This window comes from Bemisia tabaci, chromosome 3 (assembly GCF_918797505.1).
Source record: "Bemisia tabaci chromosome 3, PGI_BMITA_v3".
Taxonomy (NCBI): domain Eukaryota; kingdom Metazoa; phylum Arthropoda; class Insecta; order Hemiptera; family Aleyrodidae; genus Bemisia; species Bemisia tabaci.
This window is the reverse complement of record NC_092795.1, coordinates 21,960,665-21,977,799: the sequence shown is the minus strand read 5'-3', so window position 1 is coordinate 21,977,799 and position 17,135 is coordinate 21,960,665. Positions and strand designations below refer to the sequence as shown.

At 40.3% G+C, this 17,135-nt stretch overlaps 2 protein-coding genes across 5 annotated transcripts in view; one reads left to right on the top strand and one right to left on the bottom strand.

Moving 5' to 3' along the window:
- Nucleotides 1-3,987, bottom strand: part of LOC109029926 (bone morphogenetic protein 1) — a 112,164-nt gene extending 108,177 nt beyond the window's left edge. For all 4 annotated transcript variants that reach the window (XR_002008667.2, XM_019040630.2, XM_019040631.2 and 1 more), the window contains exon 1: nt 3,635-3,987. The gene's annotated coding sequence lies outside the window, so the exon portion shown is untranslated. The remainder of the gene's footprint in view (nt 1-3,634) is intronic.
- Nucleotides 3,988-6,226: 2,239 nt separating this feature from the next.
- LOC109029920 (coiled-coil domain-containing protein 42 homolog) lies at nt 6,227-16,524 on the top strand. Its single transcript, XM_072298017.1, has 6 exons — nt 6,227-6,394; nt 9,593-9,728; nt 10,846-11,056; nt 12,530-12,694; nt 13,656-13,973; nt 16,279-16,524. The coding sequence occupies exons 2-6, from the start codon at nt 9,598-9,600 to the stop codon at nt 16,486-16,488; spliced, it is 1,035 nt and encodes a 344-aa protein (XP_072154118.1). The 5' UTR covers nt 6,227-6,394; nt 9,593-9,597; the 3' UTR covers nt 16,489-16,524.
- The last annotated feature ends 611 nt before the right edge of the window (nt 16,525-17,135 follow it).

The following is a 17,135-nucleotide window of genomic DNA, read 5'->3' as shown; positions in this document are numbered from 1 at the left end:
AAATCTTACAGCCGGCTTTAGGTATATGGTATTTTGGAACACACATTCTACTGCCAATTTTTACCAGGGCTCCCTGACCCTCCTCTACTAGTGAAGTTAACCGCGACAAACCCCACCCCACCCCCTTCCCGGGAGGTATACATAGGGAGGGTAAGTGCACCATGAATTGGGCTGAGGGGCCCAAAAATCCTACGGCCGGCCATGAGTCATGACTTGCACTAACGCTGTCATGTTACCGGCACTTTTCGGGACCTCTCACTTTTCGATATTGATTTGAAGTACTTGCGAGGAAATTTGGTGACTTAAGTGCTTGCCGTATTTTCTTTCATGAAAACTGGACAGTGATAGATTACTATCGCTTGTAATATCTGTATCAGATGCATTAACGCTGTGGAACTGAGGGTAAAATTGGCCGAGCGTCGCTTGAAGTAAATGGAGTTTAGAAAATTTCGTATCACAGCAAAAACTATTTCGAGGGATAACATTGTAGTTAGTTAATCCAACATCGCTCGCGTAATGTTGTACATTTACCGTTTTTGAAACGACTTTGACGGCACTGATTAAAATATTCCTTCAAATTATGAAATAAATGAAAAATGAATAAATGATCTCAAGGCGTTTTGGAAAGTTATCAGTTTTGAAAATAAGTGGAAATTTCTTTTCACTGTCAGGTCGCCGATCATCTGGACAAAAATCGTTTTCGACAGTTCACATTCAGAGAAATTTCTCAGACAGTAAATCATTATTGTCACTCGACAGGACGTCTGACGTCTATCCCCTACCCTTCTTTGAGTGAAGTTTTTGCATTTAGAGAAGATTATTTATTTGACCGACAATTTTCACGCATTTTGCAAGGAAGCGTTTTTTTGGAGGATAATGCGACTCTAGAATCAACTTCCAAGCTTAAAACAGGCTCTTAAAGTTGAAGCCTCTACAGAGGAGCTAACTTGTTTTGTTAGAGCCCACTTTCAGGTTCAATGGATCTGTTGCACACAAGAGATACATGCAGCCAACTTGGAACCTTAGCTACAGGTAAAATTGCACAAAACTGACGTTGAAGACATCAAAAATGTCCAAAATTCACCCCTCTTGCACGATCTGTGTTGTCCGTATCACGTTTTTTCGAAGCGCATGTTCGAAAAAGGCAGTTTTGTGCCCCTTCTAAAAACCTCAGAGATTTCGTTCTAAAGTGTCCTGAACGAGATCCAACGATGAGACAATTCTCCACTGAAAGTTTTAGATTTAGTCAAAAGTTCGTTTTGGCGATACCGCCTTGCTAAGTTCGCATTTTTATTATTGGAAAATGATGGTATTATGATGTTTCTCAACTAAAGCATTAATTAGTTGATACTTTTGCATTTTCTGAGGCTTAATATCAAACGACGTGCTTGGCAATAGACACTGCTGTCCATAAAACGGTAAATGACGATCGCAATACAGCGTAACCAGGTTAATAGAAGGTGTCCGAGGTGTGCTTTTCGAATAGGTAAATTCTCGCTCTTTGGTAGGTTCGTTGCCTATCTAGCAAAATTGAAGGCGAACTGAGAGTGGACAATATCGGCCAAGGTTTGCGTATTTTACAGTGGCTCAACGTAATTTTCATGCGATTGTACTCTTGAGAAGTACACTCAGTCGACAGGGTTGCCATAGTTTCTTCTTCATAAAGTTCCCTGACTTTCCCTGCATATTTTAGCTTATCCCTGACTCCAAAAGTTTTAGATTCCCTGACTTTCCCTCACATTCTAATCGAACTTCCACTTTGATTTTTTCCCCTTTAAATTTACTCACTACTGCAGACCGAATCTCGCAAAATTCCCTGGCTTTTCCTGAGAATTCCCTAATTTTCTCTGCCTTTCTCGGTTTTCCGGCCTTGTGCTGCGTTTCTTGTGTGCAACAGACCCATGAAACTCTCCAGGCACAGAGATAGGACTTAATACATGACCACGGTCGTTATTATACCGGGACCAATAACATTGTTTTTTTTTTTAGATTTTTTAAATTTTTTCTTCTTTGACGGTAGAAAATGACCGGGAGACCGGTCAAAACGTTCCGCATTTTGTAAATTATTGCGTTTCCAGCCTCGTCCCCTTCTTTTCATGTCCTATTTCATATTTATATGTCATCATTACATGTGGCATCTTTAAAGTTTCACCATGGTAATCACCAATCATGGCAACCTACATATATTGATGGCGAAACTGCAAAAACGCATAACCGCGGTTTGCAACGCTGCAGATTTCCTGTCAAAACAGGAAAACTCAAGGAATTGTCGTGTTCCTTTCGAAATTTTCTACAGCATTTCTGGTTACATCGAACCTCTTAGTTGCATGCAAGAGCTTCATGGTGCCGTTTCTTTAACTGTTATGTTCACATGGAGGTCAAATCAATTCTCTCACTTAAAATTTTAAAGTCTCGTAGAGAAAAAGGAAAAAAAAAAAATCCCCAAAAATATTTGTAGCAGCCTCCCGCGATCCATGGAATAGAGGGATTTAGTGAAAATCTAAGCCCTTTGAAGAATTCATGTTATTTTATGAATAACTAGAACTTTCATTTCTTGTGAGAGGCCAGTTTGAGGAAATCACTCCGAGTTAAGAAAAGATTTCATGTGACCGATGAAATACGAAAAACGGAAGAAAGGAAAGAATAACAAGGCTAATTAAATGAAAACGATTAGAGGTTAAGAAGTCTGCTTTTTCAATAAATTTAATTGGATTGTTCAATAAGAATCTAGAAAATTGAAAGCAAAACAAAGACGGTGGGGTGGTTTTTGTTGGAAACATGAAATGGTGCAGGATACGCCCACTTCTGAGCTAGGGAACGAAAAATACCAATTTGATGCGGTTACCTCCAGAGATTTGCGACTCAAGCAGTAGGTACTTAATAATGACAAATCCAAAAATCTAGGTGAATTCAGAGGGCGAACTGATATACTGCCTCTCCCCATTGCCTACTTGAACCCTATCAACAGGGGTTTACCATGATAATTCTACCTTCATGATCGCATGTATATGAAAGAATACCCAGAAGGTAGTTGGAAGAGAAAATTCTTTGAAAAGTCGTCGTTCCTTTATACTTTTGAGCTAAGCAGGCCCCAGACTAAACGGATCCATTTGTGACATTCCATACGGATACGGACATTATAAGATTCATTACTGGTTAAAAAATGAATCAAAAGCTCAGCTCATCGCATAGGTTCTCTACCCAGCGGAATGGTGTATGTGTGGGGGGAGTACCTTCAAAATATTGATGTCGCAAGAGCAACAATACATCGATAGGAGGTTAAACAATCGTTCGCAAGGAGTGGTTACCCTCGCCACCACTATATACCTACTCTACTCGCCATTTTCTGTTGGAAGAGAAGAGATTTCAGACTTCGTGGTTGCTTTGAGCCAAAATATCTCCTTCGTAAATAACAAATTCAAAGGAGAAAGCCAGAGGGATAACATTGAGTCGCGGGCGTGAGGCACAAGAGCGAAGCTGACTGCGAAGCATCATGCATTTCGTTCTAGCGAGCGTCAAGGCTCCGAAATAGGCGTGAAGCAAGGCGTTGGTTGTTTTTTGCGCATTCTTTCGAGAGTGTGTGTGCGGGGGTACGGTCGGGGGAGGGAGGAGTGCGGAGTGAAGGGTGCTTTACCTCAGTGCTGGCATGTTTTGTCGAGGATGAGTAGGAGGAAGGTGAGTGAGAAGCACAAGACTGACACAGACACACACGGAAACGGAAACGACGAAGACGGAGTCGGGCAGTCGGGCACGGGGGTCAAGACACGCGAGCGGCGCTGCACTCTCGGGGCATGTCGCCGTCGACGGGGGACGGCAGAGGCGATGGCATGGGTGGCATCACATAGCGGGGCCCCGACCGGAGGGAAGCGCAGAGCAGGGCGCGTCTGGACAGGAGGGCTCTAAACTCGCGGAATGGCAGCGGGATGGCGAGGAGACGACCGTAGACCCGAGACGAGCTTCGCTGAGCATGGGCACGGCCCAAGTCCCCGCAAGTCCCCGAGCCCGCCGAAGCTCGCCCCCCCCCCCCCCCACCAGCCCTGCCGGGCGAGCCTCGCGTCTCTATGGGAGCGGCCGCTCGCTCTCTCACGGGGCGTGCGTACTCGCTGGGGCGGGCGAGGGCGCCATCCTCCCATCCTGAGGAAAAACGCCTTAACAACACCCCAGAGTTGCCAGATTCCCTTCGATAAAACGCTCATTTATCAGAAAATTTATGAATAATTTTCCTTGAAATTTGCAGGAACTATAAGGGTGAAATTACGAAATGAAATTATCTAAAGAATGGAAGGAAAATATTCATAACTTTTCTAAAAAATGAACATTTTATGGAAGGAAATTTGGCAACGCCTGGAGGGTGATGCGGGGTTTTTCCTCAGCGCGGGAGCATCCGATACCCGAGCCGGAGCCGGGCCAGGCAGGGCGCATCTTTTGATCCACATTTAAGCGTCTAATAATTCTTTCATCTCTATACTTACTTTCGAGTTAGAGCCCTGTCACATCTCCCGCGGCCGGCCAGGTTCGGCGGCTCGACCTGGCCCCACTGACATCAAACGCGGCAACGGACTCGCTGGTCCTGCCTCTCGCTTTGACCATAAACATCCCCGTGCCTCATTCCTCATTCACCCGGCCCCGGCCCCATTCCCGCGGTTACGGTACCTGCTCTGGCGGCGCCCGCTCCCGGTTCCGCCGCACAACTTTTCCCACCCCCGCCCTGCCCCGCCCTGCCCTGGCCCCACCCTCCTCGTCGTCCTTTCCTCATATCTCTATATAGGCGGGAAAACTCTGATACGTCCGTATTGGAGAAGCGCTCAGCTTATCTAGAGTCCCTTTATACTGAGAGTCAAGACAATGCGAATCCATTTCTGATTGGTTAACCGGATTTTAGGCCTTCACAGTGTCACAAACGGGAATAAAGATTACATTTTCACCAATTGCAAAGATTATAATCTGGAATGGACCGAGGTATTTCGGGTTCAACAAGGAACAAACGGAATGAGAGAAGGAACGGAGAAAGGAATTTAAGAATGAGCCGATCAAAGATTACGAAAAACGTTCAATTTCTGTAATCTTTATTCCCGTTTGTGACTCCATGAACTCTCAGTATAAAGGGACTCTAAGCTTATCTATTATCTACGAAGGCGCGTTTTTAAGTTCCCCGAAAAAAATGAGCACCGTTGAGATAAGAGACCTCGCTCATCAAAACTACGAATATCGATTTTAAGAAAACTGAACTATCGCGCTAAAAATAATTTTCTTTCGTCAAAAGTATTATTTTAAGAGGGCGGAAAAATCCAAGCAAAAGACGACTCTTAGAGCAAGTAAAAGAAACTCAGCAACTTTTACTCAGATACCTACAGTTCTTGTGATTTTAAGGACCGGCAATGTTGAGAAATATTTGACCAATCGATTTTTCCCCGGAAAATTGACCATAATGTCACGATAAAAATCAGTAAAAGTTTACTTCATCGTCAAAATAGGCAACACTGAAATTAAGTTGATGTTGAACAAGCGTCCTCAGGCAGTATCGCATGCAAGGTAAATAATGAAGGAATTTTAGTACGGCGTCTGGATGCAACTATTCGACCTTAACGAATGTCCGTATTGCATACGCACGAAATTGAAGGGGTTTTGACTCTCATGGCACTCACCGCTTCACTCGCGGCGAGGGTGAAGCGTGAGCGGCTTCTTTCCAAAAGCGCAAAGCTTTCTGAATTTTACCTGCCTCGCACGGACCTTTCCATAAGGTTAGAAATCTCCATCGAACATATCACGGCACAAAATTTATTAACAAAGATTCGAGAATCGTGTAAAAACCATGTTTCTTTGTAGGTAAAGTTCTAATGATTTCAAAACAAAATCAATTTTGGCGAGGGATGCTGGAGAAGGGAAATGGGTTAATAACCTCATGAGCTGAGACTGGTGAATCCCTCTTCTCAAAGGGTGATATTTTCTTCTTTTTCTTTCAGAGAAAATATTGAAAAATTAAGTCGTCTCGGAAGCAATTCTGAGCTGTTCTCGTCGAAAATTAGATCCAATTACAATGTCAACGATGAAAGATGGGTCCAGCACTTGCGTAGCAAAAGCCGTCACATTTCTTGGTGGGGACTTATTAGATTTCTGGGGGAAGGGGGAGGGCCAGCCCCGTCTCATTTCCGCTCATGCCGAAATGTATACCCGTTCACAACTCAAATTTTAATGTATTCATTGATGAATCGCAGAATGTTGGCTGAATATTTGCGGAATATTCAGTTAATATTCCACTTTAGCCAATAAATATTTTTCCTGTGCTCACGTGACACGCATGTGTGAATCAAGCAACCGGTATTCCTACCGAGTGTCTTTCATTGCAGCGGTTGTCATGGGGATCTGGTTTGTTTTCTACATTCCATCTTCGACGGTACGTACGTTCTAAGATTCTCAGTTGAATTAATTTCATTCATTCCCGTAGATCTCTTTTTCCTCAGCGTACACGCCAGTGAGATTTTTAATATAAAATTGGTAAACCCTGTAAAATGCGCTCCTATCAGTTGGCCACTGCTTGCTGCTGTATATTTGGTGTCCCCAATTTATTTCTGTTAATATCAATCGTATGAGGAAGAAATCGTATCGAGGAATCGTGTTGTATAAACAGATTAATATAAACACACACTTACTTATGACATATTGATGAGGAAACTCCCCGTATCTTTATACATATTGTTCATATACTTGACTTTATACTATTAATAAATTTCATATACTCTACACTTACGATATATTTCATACTTCTTAATGCAAATTTATAACGATAATTCCACTGGCGCTCCTCTAGGGGAAAAAAAACTACTAGAATACATGTGTATGCACGTGCTTGCGCTGTTGCAGACTTCCTGTCATATACTTTAATTTTTACTACTCTACGTCAGGTTATATAACATTTCGTCAACGATTTTTTGTCCGCGCACCTGTTTTTTCCAGTAGTTTACGTCCACGCGTTTTTTCGGAAGGGGAGTTTTGGTCCACTTACCACTTGAGACCCAAAGTTAATGGGTCCACATGAAAATACAAACGACGATTGCTTACGACGTTTTTGAAAATGTTTAATGTTTTGGAAGAATGAAGGTTTGCTTGTTTTTTGTTTTTGTTTGTTGGTTTGTTTGCTCCAACGGAGAAAAATATAAATTTGAGATTTTTGGTAAAAATGAGGGAGCGTCATTTCCACGAGAGAAAATTCACTAAAACTCTCTACACCTTTTTGGTGCAACAGGACTTAACTAGCTTTCAAGAAAGTCTCATAATTTAATACCTGAACTGGAAAACCTTTTGATTTGCCTCAGTTGAAGGATCTCATATTATTCCTGTGCATGATAGCTTCGCTTCGGCACTGGTTTGCCGCAGCGCTTCGAGCTACTATTTCCCCACGGAGGTGTTGCACAGTATGAGATCGAAGGCACCCCAACGTATCATGATTGATGGCATTTTTCAAAAGCACGAAGTTCCCTCGCAAATTAAATCGGGTGACGACAACAAAAAGAGAGCGGTATTCGAAAAACTTACTGTCCTAGTATCTGTATTTAATAACGTTTAGTATGATTTTTAACTTCATTAGAGGAACAAGTGACCTAATTTAAGGAGAAATATCCTCTTAACCGCCGAGAAGATTTCCTTATGAGTTAATAATGAAAATAATGTGTTCATAAAGAAGAAAAGATGGTTTTATAAAAAGAAAAGCCACTTACATCGAGCAAAAACCCGCTTTTGTTCACCTATTTTATCCTTGATTCAAAATAAAATCTTCTTGACGGCATACTCAAGAATGTTCCTTTATATTTCTTATCTCGACTTATTTTGCAAGGACAGTTCCGTACTCTTAACGGATGCCTGTCATTCTTATTGTTGGTATGTTGGAGTGCCTTCAATTTCGTACAATACTGTACAACACCTCTATTGTGAAATAGTGAAGCGCCGTGGCACGTGGCACGCTGCGACGCGCGGCGCGGCCAGCTAGCCAGCACGGAACGCGCACTGGCGCCTACAAACCTAAGGGATACCTCAAGCATTGCGCAATGCGAGAAGTATCCCCTTAGGTTTGTAGGCGCCAGTGCGCGTTCCGTGCTGGCAGCACGTCGCATCACTCCGCTTTATGCAAGGGCCTATTATTAAAACTCGCGGAGGCAGCGTTTTTCAACTCATGATTTGTATAGGTATGTTTGCACACTCTGCACGGATTACTTCAACTTAAATTGATAAAACAAAATATAGACATGAAAGGAAAATTTAATGTGTGTTTTGTAAATATTAAGGTATTTCCTTGTCGTATTTAATGATTTTCAAAGCACATTAATTTTTTCTTTTATATTTTGTACTTTTACTGTACTGCAGCGTGGCGTGAGCGCAACCAAACGCTCAAAAGAGGACGTATTTGACTCTGAAAGATCGATGTACGAGTACAAATGGGCTAAAACCGACAATTGCGTGCTTCTCGGTTTTTCCCCTCTTTTGTTCATTTGTGCATAGTTTCTTTCGATACAACTACTGCTCATTGACTTTAATATCGATGCCATCGCTTGGAGAAGGTTTTACAAATATTTGCCACATTTTAAAAATGTAAATGTTTTTAAATAAAGTGATATTTTCATTTAAAAAAAGTATTTATAAGGTTTATTTTTCATCGAAAATTTTAAGGGTGGAAATAAAACCAAATATTCACCCATGACAATTTAAAAAGATTGATCAAAAGAAGGAAATTAAATTTCATTTAAAAAATGAGTTACCACAACAACTCTTCCGTCTCTCTCAATTTTCTCATTTTATTATTGTCAATATAATATTACATACGGACTAAAATATGACACTTGGACCAAGTCACTGTTGCTTATGTCACGCGTGGACGTAAATTACTGGACAAAACAGGTGTGCGGACAAGAAATCGTTGACGGAATGCCCTGAAACTCTGCGTCAAATATTTTAAAGACTTCGGTGAATTATCTTCTCTGGGGGAAATTCTGAAAAACTTTATGGAATGATTTTGATTGCTCCTATTTTTAGAAAATTCAATTAAGGCTGAGCTTTATAGAAATTGCAAAAAAAATATGTGGTTTGGGAGTTTCACCGTCAATATACAACGGAAAAAGGGCGCATAAATAATTTCTATTGTATGCTCATTTTTGCAGTGCGTTTCAATAATTTTTATTTTCTTGCAAACGAGTGCGGTCATTGTAAGTTTTTAGCTCAGCTAAAACTTGTTCCAGGAACAAGTTCCTCGAAATAAGTTCCGCGAACCGCGGTCGTGTGGAGAAGCCCTTAGGGATTTTCCAATTTTCCGTCCTGGTTTTTTTCGTTTTAACACAAATGAATAAAGGATATACATAAAAAAACAAACATTCCCTTGACTCAGAATTAGCCTAAACTCCAGTTAAAATAACGCGGAGTTCAAAAACATCAGCAACGTTCTGATTCCCTTGTTTTTTTGCGATCTTTGTTTGCCCATGTACAAAGTCGACTGTACGAAGAATTAGTTATATTTTATTACCATTATAGCTACAAACAATTTTGATTTAAGAAAATGGGGGTGTTAAATGAGAGAAATAAAAACTGTCATCATCTATAATTTTAGGAGAGATGGATCCGGATGCACCAGAATTCCTGAAAAAGGAAAATGCCGGGAAAAAATCGGTCCTTCCGAAAGGTGAACTACCTCATAAGGCAGTCTCTGAGCAATTCGCAACAAGTCAATTTTTCAAACAAACGAAGTAAGTTCATACTGATTATTACAAATGATTAGGCGTCTGAGCCACTATATGTTCTTCCGCCGATTAAAATTTAGATCACTTAAAGTACGGAGTACCCACCCAAATATCCTGAGACAATTTTAGTTCAAATAATTGACCAGAAAGCCCGCAGCTTATAGTGGTATTCTGTTCATTGGAACAGATTGATGGATTTGCTATTATTTGTGGCCGTGGCGCAAGTAAGGGCGCGTGTAAGTGATACACCCTATTGCAATGTTTTGGAATTCCTGAGGATGCTCCTGCTTTCATTTATTTTGTATCTTTCTATTTCATTCTTTGTTATTGAACTCATATCCACTCATTTTTTTGGCCTTAGGTAAGTTATATCACATCCAGGGGGTTTGCCAGTGAAAAATTGTAATATCTTTAGAAATTCGGAACGCTGCGATGCAGTCGCTTAGAATTGCAAATGAATGATCATAAACGCGTATCTTTATTGCTGTCTGTCGACCTGATTTTTCAAGAAAGATAAATCTATAATTTTGCCTCAAACGATTGAGAGAAATAAGAATTTTCGTGGAATAAAAGTTGATTCATTACGAAAATTGGTCCAAGCAACCAAACTCGTCATTATCCAGTTTGCAGTGAGAAAGTTCGGTTACATGAACCAAATTCGTGGTTATACCAGAGTCGAAATTACGGTCTTATGAACCGAAAAGTGCGGCCTATATCGATGGCTAAAGTGTAAAACCACGTACGTATCTCCACAATGGTTTTTAAAAATGTCCGCTCCTATTTAATATTTTCGAAGAGAAACGAGCCAACTTATTCAGAGTTTAGAATTTTTGCAGAATACCTATTCTGATGCGCAGAAAAAAAATCGGGTAAAATTTCAAGAAATTAAGTTGCCTACTTAGTTTTTCAAAGAAAAAAAAAATAATGTATGAGAGCAGGTAGATTTTAACGTTACAAACGGAGATGCACGGTTTCGCACTTTGCAGGCTATCGATATGTACCACCGAACTTTACATACGTTGACACGCGGCTAAAATATGTCCCTTACTACAATTTTCCTTTTAACGAACTTAAATCCGCGTGGCACTGGAAAATAAGCAACAGACATGATCTGTACTTCCAGGGTGTACCCAGAATGGGATTTGCCATCCGTCACGCCTGCCTACAATTTAATGGTCGTCAAAAAGGAGCTGCAAAAGACCGAGAAGATTTTAGAGGAGAAGCGGAAGGAGAATAAGCAGTATCGCGATCTACTCGACTCAGAGTGGGCAACATTGCGACAGAAACAAAAAGAAGTTATGGAATCCTTCCCCAACCATCAGACTTTCATAATTGTAAGTTTGTCTCCGATTCTCTTTTAACAGTATAGAAGGGTTTTGGAAACATAACGGTGAATACTACCGTGCTGTAAGGAAGAACGCCAAAGGCGCATTCAGACGTTGCCAAACTTCTGTTGACAAACCGCGACAAATCGCGAGTTTTAGACAACATTTATAAATATTATTCTTCCAATTTTTCAGAGAATTTTGTTTGTAATAATATCTAAAGTTTCTGAAATTTTAAAAAAATACTTAAACATTATTCAAAAATAAATCATTCCTGAGAAGAACTTTGGCAACATTTGAATGCTCATTGGCGTTTTTAATTGACACGGCAGAATAGTCCTACGGGTGCGAAATAGAATACTGAATGACCAAGCTCTGACCGACAGCATTGCATTGGCCACGTTGAGAGCGTCAGGCGCTTTGATACAACTAAACCTGCTCGGCGGATGTCCGTATTGCATATCCGATAAATTGAAGGGAGCCGGATCCGTCCCGTTGCGTTGACTCATACGTACTCGCGCTCTCTGCCGAATCCCTCTTACTAATGCTAGGACCAAAGTTCTAATTGTAAGTGTCGGGATTTCAGTACACATGAGAAACTCCTGAGGAGGTTTTAAGTCGAGAAGGTTTCGAAGTGCGTCGCTGAATACCGCAGAAGGAGAGGAAACACTCTGTCTCACTTCTTAATCGCAATTTGATGAGGAAAGTTACAGAACACGTATCTCGATCCCGACGTTTCAAAATTTCTGCTGTTTTTGGATTTTTCTTCAGAAAAATCAATGAAGTTTTTAATTCGAAGCATTTACAAAATGGTCTCTCTACACAGAATTGGAAAAAAAAAATTATTTAAAAATTCTAGAGGACATTGTTGGTTGTTTGCCTTTGAAAAAGTAAAATGTGACAAAAAATCTGCAACATTTCAAATCGTGATGATGAGACTTTCACATCTCATTAGTTTTATTTCATTTACTTTTTAACCTGATAAGATGCCTTTTATCCTCCATGCCTCTGTCGCTGTGGCATTCGAAGTCAAAAATTTTCTCTCACTCTCCACCTTCATTTCGCCGCCTTAAAATTCCCTAAAACCTAGACAAAATTCGGAGGAGAGCACCTACATGCTGTTTTTCCCGGAGGACCGACGTGGTCTGGAAAATAAGTGGGAAGAAACTCGAGATATTGGCAAAAGATTGGTTTACAATGTCATCAAATATGTGCCGTATAGATTAGGACAGGATAAGCAATTGGTCACCTTGATCGAAATCTTGAACACTAGAACACCAAGCCTCTTAATTTCCTTTTGATTTGAGCTTACATCTGATTGAATCAAGAGTCCTTTTTCTTGTCAATGTTTCAAGAGTCTGGACTCTAGGTCCAATGTATTTTTTCCAGTGAAGGGAAATTTCATTTTCACCTGTTTAGCCCTGAAACATTGTATGTGATGAGCACTTTTAGTTTATTAATAATTTTTTTGAAATTTTGTAGGAGAACGAGAAAAAGCGAGAACGAGCGGAGCACGTGATTAAGGTTGAAAAAGAGAAACAGGAGAAATTCGATTCGTCTATTAATGAGTTGAAGGAGAAAATCAAGGAGTCGCTCAAAATCCGAGACGTTATGCAGAGTTACGTGGACCAGTACAAAATCTACGAGGTGAGTATTCAGTCATTAACAGGAGCGCGGTAGTATTACATCGTGATTAAAGGGAAAGCCGTGATAGCATTAGAAAGTTACTCAGCTTCTCATTTTTGGGAAAAGTTACAAACGTTTTTCTTTGAAATTATAGGTTCACTGGCCCATCGGAAGGTTTTTGGCTTTGAAAGCCTCAAACTAAAGTACTCTTTTTTAGAATTTAACAATTAATATGTTTGCTGAAGAGTGTTTATACATTCTAAAGGTCTCGAAATACCCCCCTCTCCCCACCCCTCAAAATAAAAATCTTTTAATCTCATTTTAGATTGAAAAGACAAGCACGAATTTCGAAAAGTCCCCAACTCCAGGGACGTTCATATTGCACCAGTAATAAGGGACCAAAAAGTTACATGTTTTTGGATAGGGAGCACTTTTAGCTGGAACTGTGTAACGTGTGCCAAAGTCGTTTCCCATTCATCGAACATTTTCGGCTAAATTCCGTTTTTCTCGTCCTCTGGCCTCCTATTTTCGGAGTTGGGCAGACGTGTGGCCAGGATTTTGGGCGGCTTAGCCGGCATGGGGTGGGAAGGGGGGGGGCGATCTGAGAATGAATCCTAATATTGGAGGGGGCCGGCTTGCAGGGTGTCTATTAAAACAAGCTGATCAAAAATAAGTACTTTTACAGTACCTTATCAAGAAATTCAGTACCTCCTCCGATAAAAAATTCCGTACTTTTTCAGTACCTATATTTGACGAAATTCGGAAAATTTCACTTTCAAATTGCGACAAAAATGACATAAAATTAAAAAAAAATCCGGATCTTTTTGCGGAATTTCCACTTTTTCAGTACTTCCGGACCGCCCTAAAAAATCAGTACTATTTCCGGACTTGTGGACACCCTGGCTTGGGGGGGGGGGGGGGGGATACGTGCTTGAAGTCGTTCTTATCTTAAAAAAAAGCTATTAAATTTACTTGTGCACAGGATTACTTGAAGAGTGTGGTGGAGTCATTGCCGGAGTTCAACTCGATCAGGGAGGTGATCGACAGGTACCGGACCCTGATATCGGTGGAGCGGGAGCTGGAGGAGAGGAAGGGAGCGGAGGTGGCGGCGATGGAGGGATACCGGAAGAGTATGGTCGAGCTGACGGTGAGCAAGTCGCAGGAGATGATGGTCCTCAATAACAAACTCATCGAGCTCCAGAGTAGCCACGAGCGGGCCAGCAATCAACTCAATTGGTTCCAAGACATGCTCTCCGTCATCGATGCCAACGCCAGCAGACTTTTCGTCGAGCACTCAATCGTAACTATTCCCAATTATACCTACATACATAAAACCGCTTTCGCGACACTTTTTGGCGCTCTGCGACACCTAACCGCCAAAGTCCTCTATCTTCTCAGCGTCCTCTAGGGAATTGGCACTCCCTCAATTCCTCCAAAACCCCCAACTCCCAACGCCCTTCTTCCAGTTGGACTGCATTTTGCAATTTGGAACTATAAATTCTGGCCCGGCTTAAAAACAACGTATGTGCCTTTAGTTTCCCTATGCACATAAGTGTTTTTTCAGATGAGCCAGAATTTATAGTTCCAAATTGCAGAATGCAGTCCAGTTCTAAAACAACAAATGTGATCGGACATGGGCAAAGGGGACTCAAAGTAGAAGTTCAAGTTTTACAGGAGGGTGAAAAAACCCGATTCGGGTCAATATATAATAGCGATTTTTCGTTTTTGAAGAAAATGAATCTCAAATATTTCCGGAAATATTTTGTCAAAGTTTCAATTTAAAATTGCCATTATTAACTTAGGTTATAAACTTTAGAAATGAAACAAGTTAAAAGCTGGCAACAGCGCGTTGGCTCAATTTGACCGGGTTTCTCGAAATCGCGACTTTTTGACCTCGCGAACTCTAAAGCGCTCTGTAAAAAGTCATTTTTGGCTCCTATTGCCGGCGGAGGATGCGGACGAATAACCCTCTTATAAACAATGATATATCGACGGTGTAAGTCGGCAATCACATAACTCGATTTGCGACGTCGCAGACTTCCTGTCATACTTTATTTTTTAAACGGAAAACTACTCAACGGCATTTCTTTAAAACTGCCGTGATTTTTCTCCTTTGTGCGAGGAAAATTTTGCAAAAACTTCATGGAATGGTGTCAATTTTTTCTCCTTCAAAAAATTAACATAGAGGCGGAGATTTTCAGACACCGCAAACGAGTCATGTGATTGCCGACTTAACACCGTCGATATAAATCTCAAATTGTGTTTTATTAGCTTTAAGACTCTTTTTTTCTATACCCGTTACAAATTAAGCATTTCATAGCACGAGAAGCAATTGATGAACTATAAGAACACGTGTCTTGATTTCGGTGTATCTAAATTTCCATTACTATTTTTACTATTACTATTTTTTTTAAACAAAAAAAAAAACAAAAAAAAAAAAAAAAAAAGGTTATGCCAACATTGTGGCTAATTACCTCAAATCATTTAACGATACGAGCATATTACCTTCATCAATCATTCGTGCAGCAGTTTAGTGCAAAAGTGAGAGATGTATATAACGCGATTTATCTAAAAAATATCGCAAATTATATTTTCACCGGAAAACATACAGGATTGCAAAATCTCCACAATCCTGTGATTCTAGGATTGTAAGTACGCGGTGTACACTTTTCGGAGATGGTGCACACCGGGGTAGGTTCGACACCAAGAAAATACGACTTTTCAACGACTAGAGTACGCACCCAACGCACCGTGCTGTACGCGCAATGCACGAAGTATCCAGGTGTCTTGTAAGGCGCTACTATGCGGTCCGCGCCGTGCGTGCGTCCGCACCATGCCCATGCCAGCCCCGCGCCGGCCGCACCGTGTTTAACGCGATTTTCAAACTTGCGGCGTCAGCGGTTTCCAACTTATGGTTTTGAAGTTTTTGTACATTTTGTTGGAATTATTGTCACCTCAAACGATAAAACATTACGTAAAACCCAACAAATTTCTTCTCTTCATTTACATATTTTTAAAAATAATTTTAAATAGAAGCATGCAAGTGAAACCGCTTTTATGCGTAGGCTCCCTCGTTGCTCAGCGAAGTAATGACGTGATCGGTTGGACTACATTCTGCTTTAGGGTTACCAACAATTTCTGGTTCATCTATAAAAACACTTGTGTGCATAAGGAAACTAACGGTATATACGTTGCTCCTTAACGAAGCCGAAAATTGTGGGTAGCCAGTGCCTTATTCAATCTGTTACTGCTGACTGTGCTTAATCATAGAGCTGGTAGTGATATTTTACCATAATGATCCCCGTTAATGTAATTTGTAGAAGTTTCAAGCTCCACATTGGGAATAGTCTAAGAGGTAGGTATTCACTCGAGTAAACTATCCTAATTCTAATTCTGTTTAATACATACTTTCTATAATCATATGATTTATTTCTTCAAAAATTAGGAGCGATCTTCCAGGGACAACGATTATGCTGCAACAATGTAGTTACATCCCTTGGGCTCTTACAACTTTAATGGAGAAAATTCAAATAATTGTTAAATCCTACTGTTGCATTTTAGATATTTCCATCAGAAAATCTGAGTTGATCTCTCTCTTGTTACAGGTCAAAGCAGCTATACTGAACTTATTCAAGGAGCTTTGCAAATTTAAGAGGCTTCATCACATTTCAGTCAAAGAAAATGATTATGAAGCACAACTTAAGTTTATAAAAACATCATACCAGGAATTATTAAAAATTGCAAATATTGCGAAGGCTCAAGAGGTGTCAGATGAACAGTCTATTATGGCAAATCTTTCATTTGATTCAAATTAATATGATCAGAGTGATATTAAACAACCACCAGTACAATATATTGTTCTAACTTCCTTGATAGTTCTTATTTTTAAAGGAGAAATGATTAAAAATCAAAATTGAATCCTGAAAAATAGCTCAAATTCAAGGTGGAGGCTTTTTCAATTAGAAGATGCTCATGAATTCAGGGAGATACTGAATAAACCTTTATGGTTTATTTGAAGATTTCGTTATTCAGAAGATATCAAATATTTCTCGGAGAATGTAGACAGAGTATTACATGCCAGCTTGCTTTCAACAAAGGAATGGTCTAAATCGTGCCTAACTGGTATTCAAGTGTAAATTGGACTACATTTTGCGATTTGGAACTACAATTTCTAGCATATCTGTAAAAGCATGCATGTGCATTGGGCAACGAATGGCACATACGTCGTTCCTGAACTAAGTTGGAAATTGTAATTTCATATTGCAAAAGGCAATCCAATTAAGGTGCAGACTAATTTGCGAGCTTCAAAAACAAACCCCCATTCAATTATACTTGAGAAGACAAATTATGACCAGACCATCTAGCTCATAGTTAAATAAATGAGGCTTTGGCTGCATTTAAGTATCTTGAAATGACTTCATGAAATTTTAGACAAATAAACTATTCCTTAAAAACTTAGTCT